Genomic DNA, 16,470 nt, shown 5'->3' on the forward strand with positions numbered 1-16,470 from the left:
GGCAGGAGGCAGCCCATTGATGATTCTCTTTCATCATTGATGTTTCTATCTCTCCCTTCCTCTCTGTAATCAATACATTTTTTTTAAAGTTAGAATTCTAATATTATTATTTATAATTCAATTCTAGATAAAAATATTAGAAAATAGGGAGAAAAATATGATGGATTTCTAAACATTATATATAAGATTATAGCATTTGATTGCATCATTACTAGTAATTCCAGTAATTGAAGTATAACTTTGATACTAGACAAATTTTAAACTTTGAAATTTTTTCACAAAGCAATGTGACAGTCCAATAATCAAAATCTCTGGTGATGACCATCAAAGATGAGAGGTATTAGGAATCAAGTTCCCCAAGAAAGAAATAGGTTGGGCTAGATTACAATGAATTTAGAGTAAGAGGTTGATGAAGGAGTTGAGATTATTTTGTAGACAATTTTGGGAGGAAACCTAGAAAGAAAAGGGATAGGGTAACTAGGTGCGTGTAGGGCAAATTTGTCATCTCTGTTCCATTTCCTTTTCCTGAGTAGAAAGACACAGATCATATTTATGGGCTTCAGGGAAGGTATAAATTGAATTGACAGTTGAAAGGATCAGTGACTTATGTGATTTTTGGTGGAGTGAGGTCTCTCTCCTTGTATTAATCAGACTTACTGTGGCACTGACTCAATTGTCATGTCTTGCCTCCTTGAGTTACTCTCCTTTTCTGTCTCATGAGATACTATACACTCCTAGTTTTCACCCCTTCAGTTTCCTTCTTAGTTTTTCCCTTTTTTTACTCTCTAAACAGATGATTCTCATAGGTGGGTCCTGGTATTTGTGTCTTCTGTGTACAATTCTACTGTATGATCTCATCCATTTCTACAGCTTTAAATATTATCTTCTAAGTTTATATTCTGGCCAGATTGGTCTCTGAATTCCAGACTCATCTATCCAACCAACTACTTAACTTCACCTCTGAATGTCTCACCTGCATCCTACACATAAGTTTTTAAATAGAAATCTTCATTTCACCCTACCTCACCCAACCAGTTCCTCTGCATTTTCTCTCTTAATTAGTGACATCATCACCCACCTTTAGCTACAAATATGAATGTTAATTCTAGATTTACTCTCTTTCTGCCAGTAAAATCTTTCATTAACTTCTGCCTGTTATATTGCCAAATATATCTCAGCTCCACCTTTAGCCTCCTGTTACCCCTTCTTCTTGAGTTTCCATCATTTTTCTTTGGGGTCATTTCTGAAGTCTCCTAATTGGACTCTCTAATTCCACTTTTCACCACATCCACACTAATCTCCTATTTAAAATCTTTCAATGATTTCTATGGGATAAAATAGAAAAATAATAAAAAATTCTTACTGTAACCTACAGGACCCAATATAGTATGACTTCTGGCTATCTCTCCAACTGCTTGTGAGTTATTCCACTAGCACATCACACTGCCCATGGCCACATTGACTTTCTTTTAGTTCCTTAAATGATGTGAAACTCCAAGTTGACCCTCCCTATGCCTTCATGGCTGGCTTCTGTTCATTTAGGTCTTAGCTGAAGTACTGCCTCCAAAGAGAAGCCTTCTTTAACTACTCAAACAAAACTAGCCACCCTCCCGTTATTCTCTCTCCAGTCATCGGTATACCTGCAGGAGCATTAATTTACTTACTTTACTCTCTTATCTTCTGCATCTAGAATTTCCTGAGGGCAGAGCAAGTATTCCTTGCTTACTACAGTGCCACAAGCTTCTAGCATTGTTGTACATAATAATTATTTGATAATTATGGATTGAATGGATGGTTGAAGGAATGGAGTTGAAATGGAACTGAAATCACAAGTTTAAATGATGGAAATAGGTATTTCATTTGAGATAGGAAAAAATGATGATAATATATAATAATTTATGTATCAGGGATGATAAATTTAAAAAAATTGGAGTTCATAAAAGAGGAAAGGTTAGTTGCTCATGCAATAGGGTAGAAACTTGAGGAGATTAGAGAATATTTTGGATAGACTATGAGCAATAGGAGACATTAACTACACCCATAAACACACACACACACACACACACACACACACATACACACACACTGAGGGGCCTTGAACACTTTCCTGAATTTGGACATCCCAAAATTTTAATCAAAATACAAGTGTGGTTTGCTTTACTGCTGTCTGGCAGCCTAGGTGTAGAAAGAGATAAAGCAGATAGTTAGATTAATTCAAGTTTGGGGTCACCAGAGCAAATGAGGTAGAAAGAAAAGTGGCATAATATTTTGAGGGTACTGATGTGGAATATTATAGTAAAATACTTCATCTCAGGCTTTAGTTTGGAAAAGAGGAAGTAAAGCTAAGAGAAATAGAAAAATTGATAGGGAGGATTGAAAAGACATTAGTGACTTCCTATGACTTCTTAACATTATAAATGAATGGGAAATACATATTTCACAATTAAATATTCTTTATAACATTTGGTGTTGAAAGATAAATCAGTTCTAAAAAGGAAGGGTCAGCTGCACAAAATCTGCAAGTGCCATTTGAACAAGCAAGGCTGGCTGCGAAGTCTGGAGAGTTGCTGAGAGCTGAAATTTGGTTAACTGTAGAAACATCTGGTTACAGTGGGAAGAGTTAACCAAGGACGCTAATGCAGATGAAACTTCTTATATTAGAAATTAGTGGATTTTGGGCCTCTTTTAGAAGGATGTTCTAAGAAGTATTATAATGCTAAGCAATCTGAAATTGGAGGCAGAAAATGCTCTCAGATATTTGGGGATGGCACCTCCACTCACCACCCATCTGATCTTCCATTGACCATAGCCTGTCAAGGTGCCTTGACTTCACCAGGGGAACCATGTGGATAGATTATGAAAGATTCCGCTAGATGCTAATATCTCAGGAAATAAGAAGTGCCTCTGCTAATTACTGCCAAGCATATTTTAGATGTATTTAAGGGATCACATTGAAGAAAACCTTGTGGAGGACTGTATTTGTATAGATCATACTGGTGCCTGGAAAAAGGGGAAGCATTAAAGTGCAGGGAAGTGGACACAGGAGATGTGGGAGCTTTCAAGCACAGAGTTTCAGTGTGTGCCTTGGTTAAGGAAGATAAGATGTCAGGCCACTCTAACATTTATAGATACCTGATTTCCTGCGTTACTAAACTGGATAAACATGTTTTCAGGTGTCTAGAAAAAGCAGCATGCTGTCTTGTTCAAAGGCACTGTGGGTTAGACCAGAACATTTTCAGTGTTATTAGCCCTCACGCCATTTTTAAATACCATCAGCCGCCTAGTTTTCACAGGTGGTAAAATCTATTTCAAGTTATCTTACACTGACCCAACTGAAGTAAGCTTTCTTTCTTCCAGTTTGCTATTGGAAACCTTGTGTTCTGCTATACTGGGTGAGGAATCACAGCTGAAGTCAAGTATAATTTAAATGCAAGCCAGTTGTGGGTTGGTAATAATTTTTTGGAGAATAAGAAATTATATTTTTATTCTATATGTCCATGCATTACAAAAATTAGGTATTTAAAGTCTGCAGTTCCATTGTTCTTAAAAATTAGCCCAATCTATTTTGTTTGGGGAAAGTCTAGACTGATTACTGTAGGCAATCCAACAACTAAAAATAAATGGGGCTTCTAATGTGGGGGATTTGTGTCCTGCACAATGTTAATACACTACTGCAGTGAGACAGAAAGACTCTGGATTTGAAAAAGATGATGAAGGACTGAATTTTGAGTCCTTCCAGACACCTATTGTCTGCATGACCAGGGGCATATCTTATGACTTTCCAGAACCTCCATTTCCTCACTGTTAGGGTGAAGATTTCAATGCCTTCATCACAGAATGTCTGTGAAGATCTGATGAGATAATGGATATGAATACTTTGTAAGCTCCATGGTGGAAAAAAAAATAAAGGCATATGAGGACCTATGATTATCCACAATGTAAATACACCCATTTTGACTGGGGACACTGCCCTTTCCCCAGGCAGTCCTTTAATCCAAGTCTATCAAGGGCTCATCATTTATCAAGAGACTCAGAAAGTGATATGTTTCACTTTCTTGGCTTGTGTGTGCTGATCCTCAGCCACTCACTTGATTTGAATGTAGCCCATCAAATAAAGGAGGTTTCAGATGAGAAGATTGAGGGAATGATAACATTCTCTCCCGTCTATGAATTTTTCATTTTATTCCAAGACAGTCAAAGTGTAGGTCAAACCTCAGTCCTCTCAGGTTTGAACAGAAGGTCGAGGAGAATATTTTCTCAGTTTCTATTTGCAATTCAACTATTGCCTCGCTGTGAGCCTTGGGGGCTCACTGGCCAAGCTCTGGTATCTTCAGGATGATCAGAAGGAGAATGGAGCCTCTAGCTGAGGAGCTCTGTCACAAATCTTATTATTTTCTCCAAGACCTTAGAATTATTGGGACTTCTTTTGCACTCACTGATAAGAGAGTATTATTATATAACAATTTTACTTCTATGGTTTGTTATTTCTAGGGTAGACTACTCTTGACATTTAGTCAGAATTGCCTGACTACTAATTTAGAAGATTTCAGTCACTCTCAAATTCAAAGGCCTTGGTCGGCTGAAGCCATGGTTCCTGGGATAACTGAATATCAAAGCTACTGGACTGGGGCTTAGACACATAAACCACCAGCATCAGCATTAATCACTTTAACAATAAGCTATTTTGAGCAGGCAGCTGTCAGAGTAAAGCTGGGAGGGAGGGAGGAGAGCAAGAGGTGGTATGATGTGGTGGAAATAGTTCTGGGTGGAGGTTAGGGCATCTTAGGGACTGTTCTCTCTACCACAGTGTATGAGTCCCTTTCCTTCCTCAGACTTTTTTGGAACAGAAGGGATTAGACTGCTTTTGAAACTTCATCTAATATTAACATTTGGTGATTCTATATTCATCATTAGCTTCATTCACCCATAAGAGTTTTGCTTCCCTCTGATATTTCTGAGAAAGGTAAATTAAATTGTTCTTTCTATGGCTTTAAATTTTTCAATGTTTCCCCTTGGCTCTTAGAAGAACCTTAACATGGCCCTGAGTATGTGAACTCTGCTTACTTGGGTAGTGTCGCCCTTTGTCAGATTTCCCTCACTTTCTCAATTGATCCCTCTTTTTACCTTTCCCCACTTTTCTAACTCCCTACCCTTCAGGTCAGAACTCAAATACTTCTGCCCTCTCTCGGGCCACATTTGATTGTTCCTTTGCTTACTCCTTTAGTATGTACTCTCTGCTTCTGCCAACACTGTGCTCCAGGCCTTTGAAGTAGGACCATGAGGTTAGAGTGCACAGCAGGAGCCCAGAATATTTGTTTGCTGCTGAGATGTGAATGTTGGGCAGTTTTCAAGAATCACCTTTACTTACTGCTATATAGAAAATGGCTTCCTATTAAATTTTTCTCTGTTGAGCTACCTAACAATAAAACAAACAAACAAAAAATTTCTCTCACACTGCTCTGACTTGTATATAAGGCAAACAGAAATGTTCATTTCTGCCAAAGGTTTTATATATATATATATATATATATATATATATATATATATATATATATATATATATATATGCCTATGCAGCAGTAATGACCAGTCCATCGCTCAACCAGTTGCTATGATGCACACTGACCACCAGGGAGCAGACACTCAATGCAAGAGCTGCCTCTGGTGGTCAGTGAGTTCCCATAGCCAACCTCCCACAGTCCAGCTGGCCCTGATGGGCCCCAATTGCCCTGATCAGAACTGGGCAAGATAGCTCTGATCACTGGCCAGGTGAGGGGTCCCCACCTGTACACAAATTCATATGCCAAGCCTCTAGTCTATAATAAAAACATAATATGCTAATTAGACTGGACATTCTTCTGAGAAGCTGGTGCTGGCAGCCAGGGGAAGGAAGGCCTACTCTTGCATGAATTTTGTGCATTGGACCTCAGTATGATAAAAAAAAATAATAATAATAATAAAAAAATAATAATAATAAAGGAAAGGGACCTGTAATCAATGGTGGAAAATTACTAAGAATTAGATATCAGAAAATGTTCTTTTGAATCCCAAATCTGCCATTGGCTTGCAATATATTGTTTGGTGTTTAGAGCCTCACCTTTCTCCTCTGCAAGTCATTTGAGAGGTAGTATGTCAGCTGTAAGGATTGATTAGAATTGCATAACCTCATACACAATGCTGCCTAGTACATAAATAAACTCTTTTTTTTTCTTTTTTTCTTTTTTTCTTTTTTTCTTTTTTTTGTGAGGCTCAGCAAGGGAGAGTTTCCCCTTATTCAGAGAGATTCTGCAAACCTGGGCAGGGTGGAGGTGATGCTGGTTGCCATGAGGGAGGAGTGGCCGGGGTCTGGGAGGGAGCCAGCTGGTGTAGGAGAATTATTACTGGGTGAGGAAGTATCAGAAGACCAGAAGTTGTGTCCTAGCCCTGCTATTTCTTAGCTCTGGGCACTTGGGCAAATTACCTTTCCCTGAGTGTTTTTCCTCATCTGAAAATGAGGAGAGGTAGCACTTTATCCATCTTGCAGACTATTGTCAGGATCAAAGGAGATGATGTGAAGGATGCAAGGTCCCAACTTCCTGGCATGGTGTGCCTATCTCATGAGAGTCAGTGAGCAAATAGCACATGGGATAAAATGAACTGCCACCATCTGAGTTATCTGCCCCAACATGACACCCCCATTTCCTCTTTATGTCTCAGTTTCTCTATGGGTAAAGGTGGGATAATGAATGGTATCACCTGCCTTGAGGAGTGGTTTTAAGAAGCAAATGAGAGGCAGGTCGTAAAGGCTCTTATAAATACTAAGTTTCTCCATAGTGCTCCTTCTCACACCTGTCCATAAACCAACATTTTAGAAGCTGAACCAATTTAGAAGATGATGTAATTTGGAATAATATAGACTTATTTATTTATTATTTTTTTCACTGAATTGATGGAGGTGACATTGGTTAATAAAATTATATAGGCTTCAGGTGTACAATTCTCTAATACATCATCCGTATATTGTATTGTGTGTCCACCATCCAAAGTCAAGTCTGCTTCCGTCACCACTGATCCCTCCTTTACCCTCTTCTACCTCCCCTCCCCACTCCCTTCCCTCTGGTCATCACCATACAGTTGTCTGTGTCTATGGTTTTTTGTTTTGTGTTGTTTTTATAGAGGGGACCTACAAAGATTCTTTCATTTTGAAAGCAAACAACAAAACAGAACTTGTAAACACTGCTATGTTCCCCGAAGTTTCTGACCCTTGAGCAAACAATGCTTCCTTTCCGAGAGGCTCTTGCTCTGAATGGCTCAGCCAGAACAGCCGATGGGAGGTTATTTTCTGGCACCAAAGTAGCCACGGCAATATTATGGCAAGGCATTGATAAAATTAGGCCAATGGTTAAGTTGGGATTAAATTGGGTCCTTAATTGGATGTGTAAAAACGATGTACCGACAGGTTTGAATTCCTACATTTGCCAATGACTCATTCCCAGAAATATTTCTAGGGCTAGGTTTAGGAGAAAAAAGTCACTGATTTGATTTAACATTGCTCAGTTTTACATGAATTAGACACTGTTTAACTGTGTTTTCTTCTCTGAATTAGCCGTAAAAAATGTATTTTACATTCTTCTAGTTATGGGGAAAGTGTGGTAGATAAAAGTATCAAAATACTCCCTAATCATCTTTTAACCACATGTAACCTTGGCTATATGTTCTAGCCTGCTGATTTTAAACTATTTTGCTTTTTAGTTCCAGTTTTCCTATACAACTTTTCAGGGAAATAGTGCACGCTGCTGTACCACACACAAGCACACAAATATGTACATGTATGTGTGCATGCACACACACCATTGCCTAGTGTTGACCTATATAATGGTGAAAGCCGGAAAAACCCTTCACATCCATCTTGTAAGGTTCCTCCCCCTCCCGCTTTGGTTTTTCAGGGAGTCTCTCACAGTTTTTCCAGTCCATTTCAGACTATGCTCTCCAATCACTACTAGTCACAAATGCAGTCTCAGGCTGATCCATTAAAATATTCATCCCATATAAAAATAAGAGAATTTGAACTTCATTTAATTTTAAAGTTTCTCTTTTCCCCCCAAGCCTGATAGATTTTAGGAGTCTGAAGTTTGGAAGGATATGTGGTCAGTTTATTTTTTATCTCCTAGCTCCTCCTCTTCCTCCTCCTCCTCCTCCTCCACCTTCAGTAGTTCATTAGTTATGGTTTTTGACCCCACAAGGGATAGAAAGGGAGGGGATGGAAAGTAAGTTTCCAGAAAGGTTTTTCTTTCCCCTCAGTAATTTAGACTGGTTTGTGGCAAATGCATGGTGCTATCTTTTGCTTTTCGTATGTGCCAGAAGAAAACTCCCTTTAGCTGTGTAGGAAGGAATCAAATTATTGGTTGACAGCCCCAGCTTTGGGCTTAGAGAATGAAGGCCGCTTTGCATCATGTTGTGGAGCGGCTTGCCAGAGCTCTACAGGAAAAGCTGCACCGAGTCCGGGCATGACGACAGCAGGCGTGGAGGAGCGTGCTGTCATTCTTAGTGCACTTTAAAAGCGAAATGCTGGCAGCAAGAACATTGTGGAGTCATTTTTCTCTAAATACAGATTCGGGAAGTGCACTTTTTAAAAGAGTTCATTTCTGGAGTGCCACCTTAATTCTAGCTGCAGGCCCGAAGACAGACTTCTTTTTCAGTGGCCAGGATTATGTGTAACAACACTTGTATGGTGATGGGTTACAACTGATTGAAACAAACTCTAATAATTGACAGCAAAAAAACTATAAGGTTTAACTTTATCTAAAGAAATGATTCATTCTGGAACTTCAAAATGACTGTCAAACAAGCATTTTATTTTAAACATACTTTATAGGCAAAAGTAAAATTGCTTTGACTTACCGATATAAAACATTTTTATAAGTAAGGAGATTTTCCTTCCTTGACAGTCAAAACATTAAAACAAAAACAAAACAAACAAACAAACAAAAAAAAAACCCACAAAACAATCTATACTAATAAAAGGGTAATATGCTAATTAGACCAGGAGACCTTCTGGATGTCCTTCCGGATAAAGCCATGGTGGTGGGGCAAAGGCAGAGGTGATCAGGCCAGCAGGGAAAGGCAATTGGAGGTGAGCAGGCCAGCAGGGGGGCAGTTGGGGGTGAGCAGGGTGGCAGGGGAGCAGTTGGAGGCAATCAGTCTGGCAGGGGTGTGCAATTAGAGGTGATCAGGTCAGAAAGGGGGCAGTTGGGTTGGATCAGGCCGGCAGGCAGATTGGTTAGGGGTGATCAAGCAGGCAGGCAGGTGATTGATTGGTTGGGAGCCAGTGATCCCACAGGGATCAGGCCTAAACTGGCAGTCGGACATCCCCCCGAAGGGTCCCAGATTGGAGAGGGTATGGGCCTGGCTGAGGGACACCCTCCTCATGCACAAATTTCATGCACCGAGTCACTAGTTTATATATATAAAACCCTAATATGCAAATAGACCAAACAGTGAACAACCGAACAACTGGTAATTATGACGTGTGTTGACCACCGGGAGGCATGTGCAGAACATGGTGGACATCGGCCACAGTGGTATGGTGGAACAGGTGAGCAGGGGCACCAGACCAAGGTGGGACACCGGTCATTGTCATCGGGGAAAGCCTCTGGTAGTTATTGAAAATTCTTTGCTCCCCCACACTGTGGTCCCACCCTGTGCTCACACTGGCTGCCAGCTCCTGGCACTGGCCCTGATCACTCAGTGCCATCAGCGGGTAGGAGTGGCAACTGGCCACCAGGATTGCTCCTCATAGCGTCTCCACCTCCCCCTGCTCCTGAAGGGCGAGCAGGGCCAGCAGCCACTGCTCTCACCCACTGTTGTCTATGGACCTGCTCGCCCCCGCTGCTGGCACTGGCCCCAATGGCTCTGCTCCATCAGCGGGTGCGAGTGGGGCCAGCACTGTCAGTGCATGGGAGCAGCGGTGGTGGTAGGAGGGGACTTCTGGCAGACAGGGGACCAGGGGCTGCTGTGAAAGGGGCTGCTGTGAAAGGGGGTGCGAAGGATGGGCCAGACCCGCCACTGTGCCCACCGCAGCCTCGCGGCCCACAAATCCTTTCAAGGTGCACTGGGCCCCTAGTAACAAAAATATGCACTAAAGAATAAACATGAACTAATGAATATATTGTAATGTTAGAACAGGACATGTTTACCTTAAATCTGATACTAGCATATTCCCAATATTCAAAATGAAAAATTATAAAAGAATTATTAATTTATGAAAACTCATTGCAAGCTTCATTGGAATAGTTACCTCTCATTACTTTTATAAAAAGTATTAACTTAAAAAAATCATTTTAGCCTGGTCAGTGTGGCTCAGTGGTTGAATGTAGACCCATGCACCAAGAGGTCACTGGGTTCGAGTCCCCATGAGAGCGTGTGCCCAGGTTGAGGGCGTGCAGGAGGCAGCCACTCGATGTTGATATTTGTCTCTCATTGATGTTTCTATTTCTCTCTTCTTTTCCCTTCCTCTATCTCTAAAATCAATAAAAAACATATTTTTAAAAAATGTGTTTTATTGATTTTTTACAGAGAGGAAAGGAGCCGGATTGAGAGCTAGAAACATCGATGAGAGAGGAACATCGATCAGCTGCCTCCTGCACACCCCCCACTGGGGCTGTTCCCGCAACCAAGGTATATGCCTTTGACCGGAATAGAACCTGGGACCCTTCAATCCGCAGGCCGACGTTCTACCCATTGAGCCAAACCCATTTTGGCCGAGCAACAGACCTTTGAAAGCCATATTGTGTAAACTTGTATCTTTTGAGTGCACAACACTGCTCAGTGCTAAGGAGTACAAAATAAAATGCAAGAGTTTTTCCCAGAAGCTTAAAATTTCACGGAGAAGGCAAACTAGATTCTCAAGGCTCCAGTTAGTGCAGAGCAGGCAACAAGGAGTGTTTCAGTGACCACAAGAGCATTGGGGGGGGTGGGGGGTGTCATTGGAATGTGGAGGTTACATCACATTGTGGTCCAGGTGCACATAAGCTACAGTTGGATTCGGAGCAGTATCCAATTAAAATGTGTGGGGGGAAATGGTGAGGACTGTGCAAGGGGAGGCTGGGGGGAGACTGGGGGAAGGGACTAGCTTATAAAAACACTAGTGGATGGTAATGACTATAATAATATGTACGAAAGGGTAGTGAGACTAACTTTTCTCAAGCTGAGGGCCTATATTGGAGAGAATGTCACATCCAGAAAACTGTAGCTACATTGCAAGGGGCAGAGACAGGTGTCACTGAGAAGGACAGTGGGGAAAATGCTGAAAACAGAAAGGAGTTCCGGTGCTTTGGGAAAAGACCATGATTGTGTCTTAACATCTTAGAGATGGTTTCTGGGGACTCAGGAGAAAAGGAGGGAAGATCAGATTTGGAAAAGAGCGTCTGACTTTAGAGCAGACGAGGTTGTCCTGCCTGCCTCATCTCCTCAATGCCAACCTCTTCCCACCATATCTACTAAATCATCCTTAAGAAGATAATAACTAGTAACTAGTTATTATTATCTTTATTGATGGGAATATATTAAATAAACCTACTAGCAAATCTACGGTTTTATCCCCCCTCCTTTTTTTTTTAATTCAATCTATATTCAATTGGTAGTTATGATGTATCAGTAACAGTGTTAATCCATCTGTAATGGGAGATGTGGAGGAAATGTAAAAGGCAGCAAGGGAGAGAGTTCACAGAATTCTTAAGATGTAAAGACTTCAGTGGGATGCTACTATGGCTAATTTTAAGGCTAGGGGGCCCCCCCCCTCTATCACATACACACACACACACACACACATACACACAGACACACACACACACACACACACACACACACTTTCTCTTATATTCTATAACAATTTTTCTCTTATGCTTACTTTTACATTTTATCTTAAAAAGATCTTAATGTATATTTTTAAAGCCTTCTCATATACTTTGTGAACAAGGCTGCAAATAAATAAAATCAAAGTAAGAAAACTTCACTCCAATGCCTGCTAATATTTTTCATTTGTGTTTTCTTCCAACCTTTATCCATATAAATAGATATTTTTACACATATTTGTAGTTGGCACATTTGAGTAAAAGGAAAAAAAATGTTCTTTTTCAAGGAAACATGACACAAAAGGACTGTAAATACTTTAGGGGGTCCCAGGCATAGGATCCCTGGTGACTCAACTGTCACTTCTATCCTGTTGGTGGAGTGGCATCAGGTAGGCAACTCGCAGAGAGCAGCTGTGTTTAGCCAAGGTGGGTTATGTGATAAAAGGGAGGGGACTGGCCACATGCTGTCTGACTCATCCTCTCAAGCACACGTGTCAGTTCCTCCTGCAGTCGGGACAACCTCCTTCCAAAGACAGAACATGACTGTAAAAGTAACTTTCCTGGGCTGCTAACCTCCGTGGACCAAATTTCAGGAACTAGTAAGTGCTGGGAGTCAGCAAGTCGTCAATAAATCACATGCATAATAGCACCATTATTACTTGCTTTGGCCCTTGTACAATTGGCCTTTGGAACTTCAGCCTCTGCTTCTGTGCACGTCTGATTTTCCCCCAGGATCCGTAGCAATCTGCTGGCTATTGAAGGAATACTGAAATGGAGCTACTTTCACTATTCCTGCACTCCCTCATACTTAATGTTCAAAGCTGGCATATATGTATATAAATCATATAAAATACATGTGATATGTAATATACAAAACTTCAGATCAGAGCTGCTCCACCATAAGTTTTAAGATCCTTTTGGGAGGGCAGGGGGTAATAAGTAGCAAGAGATGGCAGATAACATACAGCATACTTTTGAGCATGGATTTTAATCATTACTCTACAATTACTGGTCCTGTTATCACTGACAATTTAACTTCCTGGGTCCTTGGTTTCTTTGTCTTTATTTTGGTACATTTGTGTTCTCCTCAGAGTCTGTGAGTTTCACTAGAGTGAAGAACACGAATGGCACAGTAGTTGGTCTATGCAGGCAACTAGTGCATGTCTGAAGGTCATCTGCCGAAGGCTAAGAGAGTGTGGCCTGCATCATAATGAAGAGGCTCTACTTACTAATCTGAACACAGGCTCAGTGATTTCTGCCTTCCTCCTGGTAATTCTAACTACCCAGGTCACAAAAAGAGAGTTTTCTACTGAGGCCAAACAAAGTCCTCATTTACATACCAAGTGTGCTGCACTAGAATCTTGACAGCCCCTAACTCCAAATTCCAGGCAAAGATTCTTTGGCTCAGGGACCTGTATATCAAGGGGCTTTGATGTTAATGGATACGAAGAACCCTAACTTATGAGAGAGAGAATTAAAAAGAGGTGGGGATCCAACTGTACTTGAGTCAGACCATATGGTTGTGGCTCAATCTGCCTTCTGGTGATGTAGGCATAGGAATTTAATTCCTTGAAACACGGGTTTACGAAGGCTCCTTGGGCAGCTTTAGAGCTATGCTACTTTGGGAAAGTGATATAACTTCTGGGCCCCTCATCTGTTCATTTGAACCCATAATATCTGCAGTTTCTTTTCTAGGACTTTTAAGAAGTCCATGTGATATGCAGGCGGACTCTTTGTAAATGGTGCAACTCTAGAAATACACGCAGTTATTATTATGCTCTTGTATAGGTTTTTGCTAGTTATTGGCTGATTGACTTTTTTCAACCATCTTGTTCCTGTATAACTGAACTCCTGAGCCGTCTAAGATCCTTACCTCCAACAGATATTACATTTTAGGGAGAAAAGTCATTTTTCACTTGATATTTTTGTAATCATTTGTCATGATTAGGCAGAATTTTGCTGGTTAAGATATGATTTTAGGGAGGCCTTATCTGTGCTCCATTCCCAAATATATTCTCAACAAACCTGCTAACATTGTAAAGTTTTGAAATTGAGAATTCACTTCATTGTCACTCTTCTAGTGGAATGACATTTTAAGTTCTGTCATTCATACACATCTTATCAAGAATTGAATTCATCTAATCATTTCTATGTTTGCAATAGATGAAAGGAAATGAAACATAAGGTAACAGGGGTGAGAGCCAAAGTCTCAGAGAGATAAGAGTAAGAAGAGAGCACAGTGGTATCCTAGTACTAAAATTGGAATTTTACCTTCTGTGGGTGGTAGACTATTTGGACTATGTCTAGTGATTTATATTGCTTTCATTCTCTAGGTTACCAAGAATCAAACAGAATTATCTAGAAATAGCTATGTTCTACATCAGAACCAACACACTTGGTGTGGAGGAAAGAGAAGAAAAATGGATCTTACCCAATAGGTCTTGTGTCTTCAATGGCTCTGTCCACTGGGATTAAATCACTGAGGTAGACATTGAAGTTTCCTTCTTTCCATCTTCTTTCTGCCTCCTTCTCCTTTCCCTGGGGCACAGCCACAGGACGTCCAAACTGCCCTGGGGCTTTGGGGTCCCTTGGAGAAAGTGTCTGATCGATCCTTAATACTTGGTGCATTTTGCTGTCTTTAGGTGAAAGGGCTTTTGTATGCCTTTGATTGAGTTCTTCCTGCTGGACCTTGGCATTTAAGCTGATTTTTGTTGACTTTAGTCCTCCAGCTAAGATGTGATTAGTGTGAGACACTGTTGCTCTCTGTTGAGCTAGTGAAGAGAAGGATGCCTCACTTCTGTTCTTGGAAATGTGTTTTCTTTGTCCTTCACCCAATACGAAAGGAAATACAGTTTTCATTTTAGGATGAGGGATCTGTTTGGTGTTTGTCTTTAGCTCCTTTTCCTTCGTTATAATCACAACATGGCTTTCAGAAAAGTTGAATTTCTTCCCACCAGCCACTTTGGCTCCATCATCCCTTGGCAAGTCTCCCAACTGTGCCTCATTAATAGATTGCTTCTGTAAGTGATTTAAATTGGCAGAGAACTTGGGAAAGGGAAGGTTCTTATTGGCTCTGTGTTTATATGCGGTTGGATATTTTCTCTGAGCCTCAGTTTCATTTAAGGTTAAGGCTTCCCTAGATTTTGGCACTGGTGGACTGGCAGAGAATGTCCTCTCATTTGCTACGGCCTGAGATATCTGGTTTGGTCTGTCACTGTTAAACCTGATGGTCACATCCAGGTTCCTTTCAGCGGCTTGTTTTGATGTGTCACTGCTGTGACTATGTCTCTTCTGGGCCTCCTGGATTATACCAAAAGGTCTTGCGTTTAGAGATAGTTGGGGCGATGGAGTTCCTCTGGCTGCTATGAATGTGGTTTTCTGAGCCCCCTGAACTATCATTTGCTTTGTGGTCACAGGGCGAGAATAGGCTTCAGGTGTGATGGCATGTACCTCTGTCATGGGCTTGGTAAAAGTCACAGGAAAGGTCTGTAGATGTGCAGGATGCCACAAAGGTGCAATCTTGACACTTCCTGGAACTTTCTGTATCCGTCTTTCCTTCTGGATTTGGTCCAAATCATCTTCAATCTTGAGCCCATGCTCCTCCGTCTTTCTCAAGTTCTCTTTGCCCCATAGCACTTTCCCGGTGCCCCTGAATGGGGGCTTTCTCTCTCTCCTGCTGCTGTAAAGAATTTTCATTTGGTCAGGCTGAACTCTGAACTCTATCCTTTCCCTTCTGACTACGTCTTCCTTCAGAAGCACCCTAGTGTTGATCTCACTGAATGAGAGGCGGAGAGCTGCCATGTCAAAGAGCAGCCAGATGATAGAAGCTACGAATATAAATGCCAGGACTCGCCCACTTCCGCGGAAAAACTTTCGGATCTTGTTCATGGTACAAAGGCTTCCCTTGCTGCCTGCCATCCCTTAGAGGCTGCTTACCTTGAGTGCAGAGGGAGCTGAAGCAGCAGCAGCAGCAGCAGCAGCAGCAGAGCTGCCAGGAGGCGCCCCCCTCCCCTGAACACAGCAGGAAACAGCAGTCCAAGGGGAAAGCTCAGCTCCTACCGCTTGTCAGTCTCTGCCTGCGTGGCATTTCACAGCAGCGCATCTGTGCCCGCTGGGCTGGCCCCTGGCTCAACCCTGCGGAGCTCTGTCCTTGGGTCACTCTTGGAGCAGTTGATGCCAGCTGCCAGAGAGTTCAACATATCACTCGTCTTGTCTCCGGGAGCCCATGTCCACCTTCCTACAAGCCCAAGGAAAGGTGGGGGCCGGGCTGGGGCTGCTGCTTCTCTCCTCCCAGTTTTCAGCCTGCACGCTGTAACTCAACACCGCTTCTCATAAGGAAAACATTTCAAGCCATTACCCAGAAAACTTCATTCAGCTCTCACCTCCCGTGTTATGTGAGCGTGTGTATGTTTTCCGGGCAATAAAGGGAAAGAAAGCTATCTCACTCGGAGGGCATGTGTTCCCGGTTTGCAACCCCACCTCCCCCATTCCCGCTCCTTAACCCTGTTGTACCCAGGTCTCCCAATGAGCTGCCTGAGCAATTAATCACTGACCTTAACGTTTCAGCTTTAAGAGGCAGCAGCTTACAGAGGGGCCTAGCATACTCTCACCTCCAGAGGTGGATGTGTAAGTAAGCCTT

General features: G+C 41.7%; 1 protein-coding gene across 1 annotated transcript in view; it reads right to left on the reverse strand.

The window, feature by feature from the left end:
• GALNT5 (polypeptide N-acetylgalactosaminyltransferase 5) overlaps positions 1-16,236 on the reverse strand; it is a 48,005-nt gene extending 31,769 nt beyond the window's left edge. The window contains exon 1 of the mRNA XM_036421838.1: positions 14,263-16,236. Within this exon, the coding sequence (XP_036277731.1) occupies positions 14,263-15,749 (1,487 nt within the window). The 5' untranslated portion in view covers positions 15,750-16,236. The remainder of the gene's footprint in view (positions 1-14,262) is intronic.
• Between the last annotated feature and the right edge of the window lie 234 nt (positions 16,237-16,470).

The sequence above is a fragment of the Pipistrellus kuhlii genome, unplaced genomic scaffold (genome assembly GCF_014108245.1).
Source record: "Pipistrellus kuhlii isolate mPipKuh1 unplaced genomic scaffold, mPipKuh1.p scaffold_m20_p_7, whole genome shotgun sequence".
In the NCBI taxonomy this organism is placed as follows: Eukaryota; Metazoa; Chordata; class Mammalia; order Chiroptera; family Vespertilionidae; genus Pipistrellus; species Pipistrellus kuhlii.